Genomic DNA, 12,769 nt, shown 5'->3' on the forward strand with positions numbered 1-12,769 from the left:
GTATTCTAACCCAGAGCACTTCTGTGTGCCCCTCCTCTGTTAATTGATACTTTCTGGCCATAAGGTGCTGGAAGGGACAGCGTCTTCTGCAGAGGGCGGCTTCTGTGTCACCTAGGGGAACAGCTGCATAGTTGATCAGGACCTGGCAGGCAGATAAGCTGCCTCCCTTTATTTTTCCTTCACTCTAGGACAGTGAGTCCCAACCATTTTAGACTCAAGGTACCCCTTGCTAGACTTATGGCACCCCTTGGAAAATGCCAGCTTTTAGCTTTCACTTGGTTTTTGACTATGGAAAAATAACACAGCAATTCTTCTGTTGCAGAGAACTTGGAGAGACCACTCCAGGTCTGAATGGTTTTAACACCATGAATTCATGTTTGAAATCTATGAGTTTATGTTGGGAAACATATTTGCACACCTAACAGTGCTGATAGTGTGTGGTGCCCTGCAACATCCGTAACAGGATCTCAAAGCACATCCCAGGGTGCTGCAGGACGATGGTGGAGAATCAGTGCTGTAGGATCTTGGTAACTTCCTACTGCACAGATAGATAAACCAAAACCTGCAGTCTTTTCTCTGATCCTGAGGAAGCAATCCAGGCTCTATGCTTCTTCCCAGCACCATAGCCTTCCCTCCTTCTCCTTTTACCTTCTGTTCCCAGAACTTTTAAGCATCTTTGTGGCTACACCTTAATTCCCTTATGAGTTCCAGCTGCTGCTAGCCTTCCAGCCAGGCAGACTCTTAACTGCTGACTACCTGCAGCTGGGTCTAGCCTGAGATGAAGACCCAACACCTTACGGCTCGGTATGCTTGCTTCTCAAAGCAGAGTTTGAATCCAAAGCGTTCTGTAAGGGTTTGGCTGGGACATGGGTGTCCAGGCCTGTGGGTAGGCCACTGGGAGCAACCAGGGGGTCAGCAAGGCGGGGGTGCAGATTATCAGAGTGTCAAGATGGGATCTAGGTTGGAGGCACTGAAAACATGGGGACCAAGTTCCAGCAGGGCTGAGAGGCAAAATCCAAGATGTATAGTCCAAGAAGTGAGCCAGGATCAGAAACCAAGGGTCAGAGCCAGTGCCTCATTCCAGGGGAGATGCAAGTCAGAGTCCATAAAAGCCAAAGCCAAGTTGTGGGGCCAGGAGAATCACAAGGAGTAGTGAATGTGAGGTTTGCCAGAACAGACTGAAACTGTTACGGTGTGCCTGCAGCCTGAGGCTGCAGGTGTGCTTAAAAGGTGATTTCAGCAGCTCCATCTGGTGCAAAACAAGGGCAAACTCATTAGCCAGGCATCAGGGGCAGGTGTGATGGGTCAGATGCTTGGCCCAACTGGGCATGTTTGATCAATGATCGGAGACCTTGTCTTCCAGAGGAATCCAAAGGAGCTCTTCTGCCTAGCAGCAGAAGCAGCCCTTTGTCTTTGGTTGTCAAGCCACTAGAGAGAATGCCTTGCCCTCGCTCAGTAGGCTACACTGCTACTCCATTTAAAATATGTGCTTGTCTCAAGTGTCCCAAAATATGTGCTTGTCCCAAGCAGGAAGTGTCATGCATGCCATTTCAGCAGGTGCAGTGAATACACACAAAAGAGGTATTATTAATACCAAAAGAGGTATTATTTCACAAAATTGTTCGTGATACAGCCAGGATGAGAACTCTGGGCCCTCTCTGTGGCAGAATCAACCCTTATCTACACTGCAGTTCATTAAACTCAGATTAAACTTGTGTGCTTGGCAGTATTGTGTGAAACGCTCCTGCCTTTTCAAAGCTCAAGATGCGCAGCTGCAGTGGCCCAGAAGGCAGTTGTGTGTGAAGGTATCCCACTACAGTGAAGGAGCCCGGGGCTATCAGCAAGCAGGAAAAAGATGGCCCTGTGGTTAAGGCAATGAACCCGGACCCTGGAGAATTGGATGACATCCTCATGTCTGTGCTACAGGTTTCTGTGGAGTGCCAGACAAGCATCATTAAACCAGACCTTTTGGGTACAGCCTACTCCCTTCATAAAGAGAAACACCCTCCATTCCCTCCTCAGGTCATCTGTCTGAATAGGGAAGGTCTCATGCTCCATGGGTCACTCCCAGCTCTACCACAGCCTCCCTTCTGGCAAACCTTCTGCAGGTATCCCTGCCTTGGCTTCCTCAGGCCCAGGTTATTTTTCCATCCTGGATGCTTGTGCCCTCGATTTTGATTTGTTTAGGGTTCAAGGGGCAGTTTGGGCTGATCAGGGGCTGTGTAGTTCCCTCAGCTTGCATTAGGTAATCTCAGTTGCAGCTGTACCCCATCTGGGGCAGGGCTGATGCTGCATTCGGGGTGCTAGGGGGAGGGAGAGAGGATGTGAAGTGTTTTGGTGCAGGTCTGGGATCCAGTCCTACACTTGGTCTGATACTTTAAAATCACAAATAGTGGTTGGGTTCCAGCCAGTGTAGAGCAAATGGCTTGCAACCAGCTCTGTAGCTGCAGGCTTTCCAGCTCAGCCCTGTCATGGGGGAGCCCTGTGTCTAATTACTGGAGCCTCTGCCTGTGCTTTGCCAATGACACCAGTCCTGACTATTCACTTCCCTGCCCTGCACCTTCCCTCTCCCACCAGCACCTCTGCCTACAAAATGGAATATCTCTATAACTAAATTCATAAAGTCGCTGCCTCGTTCTTTCTGAGATTCCACCTTGGAGCCTACCTCTGGGATGTAGCCCTCCCTGGGCTAAGGCAGTGCTTCTCAACCAGTGTGCTGTTTGCACACCTAACAATGCTAACACCTACACCTGATTCACATGATAAACCCAGAGTTTTCATATAGACATCTGTAGTGCCAAAAATGTTCTGTCCTGTTGTGGTCTTTCTAAATTCTTTGCAACAGAAAAATTTCTCTGTTATTTTTCTGTAGTCAAAAAATGAGTGAAAGCTGAGAGCTGGCATTTTCTGAGGTAACCCTTGAGTCTAAAAAGTTTGAATATCTCTGGACTAAGCCAGTGGCAAGTTCCACCTGCCAAACTCTACTTGTTTGATAGCTCCTTCGTGCCTCCTTATCTATAGCTGCTCCCTTGTGTCTGCCTCACCCACCGACTAAATCCTGTACTCCTTGGGTAAGGGGCTGACACCCACAGCACAGTTGGGTCTTGACTCTGGACTTGAGCTTCCTGGGTGCTGTGAATAATGTCTGGATCTGGGGCTCTGACTCAGGACTGTTTCTGTGACAGAAACTCTGTCTCTTGCCTGGTCTCTTCCTCTAGTATCTTCACCAGAACGAGGGAGTGAAGAGCTCCCAACAGACACAGGGCCTGTCTCTGAAGTGCCTTCCACTAACTCCTGCTGATAAGTCTCCCTCTTTCTCCCCAGGTGGATGCTGTGCGGGTGTATGTGAAGAGTGACTCTGAGGACCTGCAGTACCCTGTCCTCTTTGTAGTTCGCCAGCAGAAGGGAGTGCTCTCATGGCAGGTCCCCCTCATTTTTCGAGGCCTGTAAGTGACAGAGATTCTCTTTCCAGTTTGTCCCCCTTTTTTTTTTTTCCAGAGAAAATATTTCCCTGGGAGCTAAAACAATCTTAGATTAAGTCTTGGGATATTAGGTGTGCTGAGGGTTGTGGTTTTTGCCTTTTAGGTTTCCTATGAGCTCAAGGTTGGAGGCATTAGGTAAAATGGTGCTAGGTTTTTCCCACCACTGTTTTGCTGAAAGGTGAATTGCACAGGTGTACTTAACCCAACAGAGCTTTTTCAAAGCCTCTGCGCAGAGCATGCCTGGCGTTCATCCTGTTGGTAATCCTGGCAGTTTGCCTTGTTCTGGCCTCCTTGCGCCTGTCCTCACCTCTTCGGGGTCATTGGAGATCTCTTGCCCTTTGGTTTATCCAGCACTGTGCAAAATACAAGGTGCAGAGAATATGCAAGGGAGACGTTTCTTACAGCCATCAAGCTCTGTTGCTGTATCATTGGGCACCTTGGTCTGCTAGCTGAATGCACCACAGCAATTTTACATCTACAAGAGGAATGGGTAGATAATACTTGGGTCTTCCAAGCATTTTCCTGTATCTTGCTTAATAAGCCAGGGACCAGAGTAGCCTGGGTTCCCCAGAATAGCAGGTGGTATAGTAGTGGGGCAGAAAGTTCTGCTTTTAATTTTTGCAAATAGCGATAAATTCCTGAGTATCTTAAAATAGGGACGTTTTTCTGGTCATCCATCACTCATGATAAACCTGGCTTTCTGACCCACCAAAGCCTGAAGATCTAACTATTGATAAACCTTGAAAGATTTGGTAAAGGTGGGGGTTGGTCACAGGATTGGCAGGGGGGCCTCATGACTCACTCCAGGGCAACAGTGAAAACCTGGTGTGATCTGCACTTTGCATCTCCAGGTCACTCTGCTGAATAGTGATGCCCAACTCCCCCACCACAGCCACATCTGAGAACCTCCCTGTCACTGAGCTTCTGTCTCACCCACGAGTCAGAGTCGAAGGGAAAATTTCCAAGTGATCACCCTTATTTCTCAGCGCTGCAGGGTGGTTTATTCTACTGCAGGGGTGGGCAAAATGCAGCCCGTGGGCTGGATGCGGCCTGCCAGGCCATTCTATCTGGCCCATGGGGCCCCTAAAAAATTTAGAAAATTAATATTTATCTGCCCCTGGCTGCCTGACATGTGGCCCTCGATGGCTTGCCAAAACTCAGTAAGTGGCCTTCTGCCCAAAATAATTGCCTGCCCCTGTTCTATTGGCTCTGGTGCTGCAGAGTCCAGCTGTGCCTGGCATAGGTGTCCAGCCCACTCGCTCCCTGCAGGATGGCTGGGCAAGGACTGTGCGTGAGGCTGCAGACCTTTTTCTGTTGGACTGCTGAGCCAGAAAAATCAGGGTAGGGGGATTCATTTTGATCTGAAGGGAATTAAATGTTTGCATCTTGCTGAAATGAGAAACAAACAAAGAAACAAACTTTTGTGCTGAACAGGATGTTTGCTCTGACTTAAAATCAAATGCTTTGTACTAGTAGAGAAGGGAAAGGGCCTAAAGGCTCAATTACCAAACCCCCCAGGCCAGGAAGAGATCATAGAGCTCCCCCTTCCATCCCATAACCTAGCCATGGGGCATCTACTTGGATTATGGGTGGGGGAGGTTGAGTTTAGATCTACATTCTGCAGGATTGGAACCACCTCTTAGGAGGGTATCCTCATCACCAGGTGCCTGGGCACCTGGTGGTGGGTGTCTGTGGACCACTCCTGGTGATAAGATTCTGGGCGTCTGTGGACCACTTTTGGATAAGATTCTGGTCTAATGACTAGTAAGAGAGAAAGAGGGAGATGAAGGCTGATGGTGAGGATGCTGACCTGAGCGTTGGGGCACCTGGGCGTCAGCCTCTGTTCCCATGAACATTTGACTATTTATACAAAGCAGAAGAGTGTCAGTTGGAGAGGCTGAGACCTCCCTGCCTTCTGCCACTCTCCAAGAAGAAGGGAAAGAAGGAGTTTGAATCCTGTGAGGCAGAGGAAGGAGTTAGACCCAAGTCCATCACACCCTGGTTGACAGTCCTGACTGGTGGCCTGTTGGGTGGAAGAAAGAGTAGGTCACTCCTATTCCCAACCCAGGAATTAGTTTTTTCAGGTGCAAACATTCTGTGAATGGTTTTGAGGTGACCAAAACCATGTATTTTGGCAAGTTTATTATTTCCCAGCTCTTCATTGGACCCAAGTGCAGGGCGGATGGTTAGGGAGTAGGAAACGGAGGACTAGCCTGAATTTTACACCCTGACTCTTGAGTGACTGTAAACTCCCATTGCCTGGACCTGGGTACGAAGTGACCATTCCGTGGGCTCTCTGTTGTAACTGAATGGCAGTCTACCCCTGGGCAGGAGCACAGCAGTGCCCTGTGCCTCCACAACTTGGAAATGGACTGGTCTACAGGACAGGGGTTGAGACCAAGTGCTGCATTATTTTTTGCCTACAGCAAGAAATAGCCATGCTTTGGGCTTTTCCACTTTGTCCTCATCCACCTGAGTTATTTGTGTCTATAGTTAAAAAAATACAAAAGCAAAGATCATACAACATGTTGATCTAGGGTGTTTCAGGAATAGCCTATACTAAGGAGTCTGCATGTTAATGGAAGTCAGTTTAGGCTGATGTGCTACCAACCAAGGACTTATCTCCCTTGTCTTTGAGCTCCATGGCTAGAACTAGGGGGTAGGTGACGTTGGGGTCTGCAGGCTCCAAGTCCAAGTCCTGCTCAGTATAACATTCATGACTGCATTGCCCATTGTTGTAGATTCATGGATGGTGAAGGTAGTGGACAGGCCACCTAAGGGGCTGAGGGTATCTGATTAAAGTTTCCTTCCCTGGGTCTGGACTCTTCTATTGGGCAAGTAGAGCACAGTTTCACCTCTGTACAGGAGATTTTGTCCAGTGCTGCTTTTCCTTCTCTCCCTCTTTCCCTTTCCTTCTGTGAACAACAGAAGGGTTAGATTGGGGGCGGGGGGCAGGGAGGAGAGGGAGAAATGGTAGGGGCTCCTGTCCACTCTGCATATTAGAATCTCCTCCTTCTGTGAATCCATGTGCTGTCAAGCATGGGGTTCATGTTCTGTGTACTAGTCTGGACCCTGGATTCTCAGTCTCAGACTCCAGCTGTATGGGGAAAGGTGCCCCATTTGAGATGTAAAGGAGAAGAGCTTGTTTCTGTCTTTCACCTAGTGGCTGTTGACTCTCTCTTTCTTTGGCTGATGCAGTTACCAGAGGACCTACAACTACCAGGAGGTGAGTCGGACCCTCTGCCCGACAGAGCCCACACCGGACACTGGCCCCTTGGAGCAGGTTATCTTTGTTGATGTGGCTTCCATGGCCCCGTCTCCTATCAAGTATGAGCTGCTGGTCACCAGGCTCAAGAACTTCCAGCTCATGTAAGTAGGGTGTGTGAGGGAGGTGGTTGTGTGATGCAGGCTGTCCAGGGACTGGACAGCTCCCAGTCATACACCGATGCACACAGGTCCAGTGCCTGGTGTTGCACTTTGCCCAGCCTAGAAGATGAAACAGGGCTCTATGACCTCTACAGACATGTCCCTTGCTGCTTTGCTGGGCAGTGCAAAAGAGAAAGGCCCATCCCCACACAGCTTAGTGTGACTCAGCTGCATGGCATTTCAGACTCTTTACTAAAGCCGTGTTCTCAGGGGAGGGGGGATCCCACAGGTCCTCAGAGGCACTGTACGTCAGGGAGCTGTCACCTGGATCATGACACCTGAGCTTCCATCCTCTGGTCACATCCAGATACATAGTGCCAGGTGAGGATAGAGAAATGCATCCCTCAGAAGGGAAGTGCAGTCTTCCTTGTGGTGATGGCAGGGCTGGCACTGGGAGCCACCCCACTGTATTGTCACTCTGGACTAGGAAGAATTGGACCGGCCATTTCCACTTACCTTCAAGAAACCCCCAAGTTGGCTCCTCTTCTTGCATCTGTCCTGAGGAGCATAAGTGGATCTTTTTTCTTCACCAGCCAGTGAGGCAGGCTCCCTGGGGCATGGTAGCCCTTTCACTGGGCAGCCTTTAACAGGAACAAGCTCCTCATCTGTTTTTTGTGCACCTCTCAAGTAAGGGCAACAAAGGGCTGCTACACCAGGGCAGGCCATTGGTCCTTCTGGCCCAGCATCCAAGCTCCAGCACTGGCCAACCTTTCATTCTGAGTAAGGTGAAACCTACCTATGAAGCACCTAGAATGCAGTACGGTGCTTCTTGGGTGGCTGTAAAGGGTGGGGGGGGAACTCCCACCCTGACACCTGCTTTAAGCAGCTCAGGCTTTGAGGCATGATGTCTGTTTCCCTCTGCTGGAGCCTGATCATGATGTTCTTTACTCCTTTTTTCTGATCTGGTCAACCTCTGGCGCAGTGTCCTCTGGAGAGTGCTATGCTGTATTTCTTCTTAGGTTTCAATTTGGATTGGCTGTTGTGATGCTTGAGGATGGGGGTTGGGTAGAGCTTGCCATGAGGACTCTGCTTGCCTGCCATTCCTCCATAGATATGTAGGGCCAGAATGCTTGCTGTGGTCTGTGCACAGAGGGGATTTGCTTCCCATGTGGAACAATTGGGTCAACTCCTTCTGCAACAGGGGTGCCTGTACCTTTCCACACGCAGATTCTTGTTGGCCTGGGGGGTGTGTGACATGGGGAAGCCAGGATGGTCTAAATGGGAAAAATGCTTATTGCTCTCTCTAGCACCCATGGGGACAGCTAGAAGCAATGTCAGCTTTTTGTTGAGTCAGACTGTCTGCAGCTTTTCCACCCTGGGAACCTGTGAAACAATAGACCTGATGGAGCTGTGCTGTCTGAGTGTTGACAGGGAGCCACAGGGGACCCAGACCTGCCACTGGGAGGCAGTGTGCATGATCTTGTGCCCCATGGCTTTAGGAGATCTGTGGAGTTGTGGGTCTTGCCCCTTCCTGGCCTCTGCAGTGGGGCTAGCAGAAAAGGGCTCTGGCTGCACTGCACAGGAAGAGGAGGACAATCCTGTTGGCTTCATAAGAGCAGTTGGATCTCCCCTGTAGATGTGTGTCCTGGAGTTGCCAGCTTTTGGTGAGACGGTTCTCTCTGCTTGAGCTTCCAGGGCTGGGTGTTTCAGAGATCTCGTAGAGTGAGCCTCTGTGCCCTGCTCTGTGCTCCCCTCCAGCTGACCACATTTTGCCCTGTGTGTGCACACTTACTTCTACCCCTGTACGATGGGTTTGACTCTCTCCCATTGTTTAAATCCTGTAGAATGACTAAAAAGAGGGAGCGGCCCACCCTACAAACACACACACCCCACTGGTCTGGTTGCTTGAAATGTTCCCAAAGACAGCGCTACAGGACTGTTGAATTGGTGATTGTGCTGGCCTTGCTTCTATGAGTGTTAGGGAGCCTTCACCTTGCCTATCTCTTTTCTTTCCAGGACAGACAAAGCCTTCAACTTCACTGCCAGTCCTTCTCAGCCGCAGGTAAGCAGGAGTCTTTCATGCTGTCTCCTACATTGGTCTTTTCACTGGCAAATGAGTACAGACATGATCCTAGCAGGCATAGAGGGCAAAAACCTCTGTGAGCAAGTCTGTTTCCCTCTCAGGATGAAGAGCTTTCCCCTGTTTTTGGCATCTTTGTGGGCCTAGAAAGAGGTACCAATGCAAAGCCTCTGCTTCTCACAGAGCATCTTTGGCACCTTATAAAAGATGTTAAAAGCAGAGGCATAGCAAGGGCAACTCTGTGCCCTGAGCAGTCACAGTGCTGATGGCAGTTGTGTAGCCAGCTGCCACTGTAGTGGCAGCCTTTTTTGTGCCCTTCCCCTCTTATTTTCCAAAGGCAGTGCCAAAGCCTACTGCCCTGTGATCACCCTTACTCAGAAACTTTCCTTCAGTAGTCTGGGCAATCTGTTAGGAGTGGCAAGTGCCTATGTCCGAACTGCTGATTCTCCAAATCAGCATTGAATCTTCAGATTCGGATTTGGCCAAATCGAATCAGGGACAGTGATCCAAATCAATTAATCAAATCATTGTCCCTGATTCAGGCTGAATCCGAATTCAATAGGGCCCGCTTTGCACACCCCTACTTTATAGCTAAGCATTACTCCATTTCATCTCTTTTTGGTAGTTCTGCCCTACCTCTTAGGTCAAAGTTGTCTTCACTGCCAGGCATCCCAGTCTGCCTGATTCTGCTGTCAAGTTTCTTACGTTGACATCTGTTTATGGTAGGAACACAAGGATGATGATGTTTATTACTTACAGCCTTAGACAAAATTCATGAGAGCCAGTGGGAGCCTTTCCATTGAACTTAGAGGGGTTTGGATCAGGGTTTGATGTCATTGCAGTCTATCATCTGTCACAGCGGATGATATATTAGGTTGTTGATTTTAGTTGTGGTTGGAATGGTCAGAACACAGCTTAATACCCTTAATGCCCACCTTTTTTTGTAAATAATGATTGAACATTTCATCAAGCAATTCTCTTTTAATATCTAGAGCCAGAGAAAAAGAAACCAAAATGAAGAAGGAAATAAATTGAAAACAAAAACATTCAGTTATGTCAAAACTCCATTCCTGACCATCCTCTATTTTCCAGATGTGCAGAAAGAAATATAACGTATAGCAAATGAGAGAGAAGATTTCTTGGGTTAAAAGTGTGTGTGTGTGTGTGTGTGTGTGTGTGCTGGGGGAGGGAGGGGGTATACTTATAGGGAAAAGGTTTTAACTTTTTATTTAAAAAAAAAAAAAATCAAACAATTATTTGAGTGCTGACATACAATAATCTTAACACATCTCTTTGGAAGGAAGCTGTAGAGCAGAATCTTTCATATTTAATATTTAGGTAACACTGGTCTCAGCCCCATAAAAATATTCTTCCTCTTCAGTGTTTTTGCTAATTTTCTCCTTGGTTTTAGAGCTTATTGTTTGAGTAAGCAGGAAGATGAATGGCTAAAAGATCTTTGCTAAGTAGAAATGCAGCAGTGCCCTGAAGATGCCAGTGCTCATGAGCGAGGACCACTGTAAAAAAATAAATACTTTTTTAAACGTTTTTGAAACTCTCTGAAACAGTTGCATGCAAAAAATGAACTATTTTAACCTGAGCAGAATTGAATGAACATTACTGCCAGAGGCAGGTGACTCTGTCTGCGCTCATTTTTGAAACCCGTTGTGTACTGGTGTGGGGTTGGGGGTTTTTAGTGCATCCAGAACTAGCTGAAATGCTGATGGCTGGCAGAGGGCCTGAGTAGATGTGATAATCCTGAGGACTCCCATTACCTATTCAAGTTGGTAAGAATTGTGAGCTCCTTACACCTCTCAGGATTGGGCCCTAGATTAAGAGAACAGGTATTTTCACTTAGAGATTTCACTTTGTCCCAGATATGTGCCCTTCTAGAGGTACCTCAGACTCTTGCACAGTGCAACGGCTACCTTTGCATTACATTATCTCTGTTCCAGGGACTGACATGGCCCTAGGTACAAATTAGAGCGTGCTCTAAAGGTGCATCTACTCTGCACAGTGCAGTGCTGTATAGAGCTCCCTGAGTTTGGCCTGAGTATGTTTGCTTGAATACCAGTGCAGTCTCAGCTCATCAGCACACAACTCAGCTTGGGCAAATTTTCCCTGCTGAAAATGTACCCGTGAGCAGCTTCATGCGACCTTGGCTACGTGGCTTCTGGTGCCCACACCAAGTCATTGGGAGCTAGCTTGGGGCTCTCTCCACACTATGCAGTGCAGATGTACTTTTATTAATGGCAGTCTTGCTTGCCTACCACTAGATTACTGTTCAACCAGTAACTGGAGCGCTGAGCACTTTGGCTGCTTCATTGACTGGCCCCCAGCCCAGCTGCTGTACGTTGCCATGCTAGGGTCTGTGCAGGAGGGTGGGAACTGAGTGGTGTGTGTTAAGGTCTAGAGCTGGAATATGGTGCAGTTGTTCATTTCACAGTGAACCGTTCATGCTTGTAGCAGTGGGGGCAGAAGGAAAGATCTCTAGTGGAAAATAACAAACTTGGAGAAATTCTGGTTTGGTTCTGCCGAAAACTTAAAGTAGAACCCTCATCCTAGAGGGGAGAAGATATTTGCCTGGCTCCTGAGGTAGGAAGGAAGGCTCTTATTTCTTACAAAGGACCGTGAAGTACAGAGAGTCCCCCAGAGTCTGGCAAATTCCTTCTCTGAAGTAGGGAGCTGAGAAGCCTGAGAGCCCCAGCTCAGGTTGCATGTCTCAGGGTGTTCACTCTTCTTGGTGGACGTCCTGAAGCTGCCAAACTTCTAGGCTCCCTGGTGTAGCACTAAGATCGAAGACATTCAGAGTCCCTACTTGTGCGAGTGCTCCCAGAGCTGCTTTGATCCCTGCAGTGACCCTTGTTCCCCAACTCTGAGGGAGTTGGCCTGAACTGAACTTCATCATGTCCTTGACCATGGGGCTGCTGGCAAGTCACAGGCCAGGGCGCCTGAGCTCCCTGGAGCCTGTCTGATTTTCCGTGAAATATTTTGGTATGAACAGACTTGCATTTTCTCACCTACAAAGAAAAAAATTATTTCAGTCAGCTTCTAATTGTAGTAGCCAGTTTCTAATGGGTTATCACTGCCCCCCCTTACTCTTTGGCCACATTTAAATGACTTTTTTAGGGACAGAAAAAGGTGCTTCTCTGACTCCTGGGGCTGCTCTGAGCCCTGGAGGTGATGGGAGAGGGACCCCCCCTACCCTCTAATTCATGGGACTTTGTTCTTTTCTCAGTATTTCCTGTACAAGTTCCCTCAAGGAGTGGATTCTGTCGTCATCAAAGTGGTATCGGAAACCATCTACCCCTGCTCCGTGGTGTCTGTTCAGGATATCGTGGTAAGTTGGGGATGGGAAAAGCCTTTCAGCCTGCAACAGCAAGGGATTGGGGCATGGTAGTCTACCTACCTGGATCCCAACATGCGAGACCATGAACCCAGTCAAGAGGGAAGGCTCGAGGAGTTTGCACTGTAGAGGAACAGCCTAGGGGCAGGGGAGGGGAATGAGCGCTCTGTGGAAGGAAGAAGAAAGGCCAACATGCTGAGATCTCAGGTTGCTTTTCTGTGAAGGTTAGTTAGGAAGAAACAATCTTCAAAAAAGGGAGGAAGGAGGACCCGGGAAACTATAGGTCAGTTAGTCTTACCTCGATCCTAGGCAAGCTGTTTGAGAAAATAATTCTGGCACACATCCAGGAGGGGCCAGCAGGGGACTGCATGCTTAGGGACAATCAGCACGGGTTCATCAGTGGCAGGTCCTGTCAGACCAACCTGGTGGCTTTGTATGATCAGATCACCAGATCATTAGATGCAGGGGTAGCAGTGGACATAGTCTTCCTGGACTTCC

At 48.5% G+C, this 12,769-nt stretch overlaps 1 protein-coding gene across 3 annotated transcripts in view; it reads left to right on the plus strand.

The window, feature by feature from the left end:
* SIDT1 (SID1 transmembrane family member 1) overlaps positions 1–12,769 on the plus strand; it is a 111,085-nt gene that overhangs the window by 48,529 nt on the left and 49,787 nt on the right. For 2 of the 3 annotated variants that reach the window (XM_019527489.1, XM_019527491.1), the window contains exons 2-5: positions 3,325–3,446; positions 6,681–6,851; positions 8,865–8,910; positions 12,164–12,265. In XM_019527489.1, the coding sequence (XP_019383034.1) occupies positions 6,790–6,851; positions 8,865–8,910; positions 12,164–12,265 (210 nt within the window). In that variant the 5' untranslated portion in view covers positions 3,325–3,446; positions 6,681–6,789. Of the gene's footprint in view, positions 1–3,324; positions 3,447–6,680; positions 6,852–8,864; positions 8,911–12,163; positions 12,266–12,769 lie in introns of those variants that run through there. The other variant, XM_019527488.1, reaches the window with a different exon arrangement.

The sequence above is a fragment of the Gavialis gangeticus genome, unplaced genomic scaffold (genome assembly GCF_001723915.1).
Source record: "Gavialis gangeticus isolate Ggan-Ray unplaced genomic scaffold, GavGan_comp1, whole genome shotgun sequence".
In the NCBI taxonomy this organism is placed as follows: Eukaryota; Metazoa; Chordata; order Crocodylia; family Gavialidae; genus Gavialis; species Gavialis gangeticus.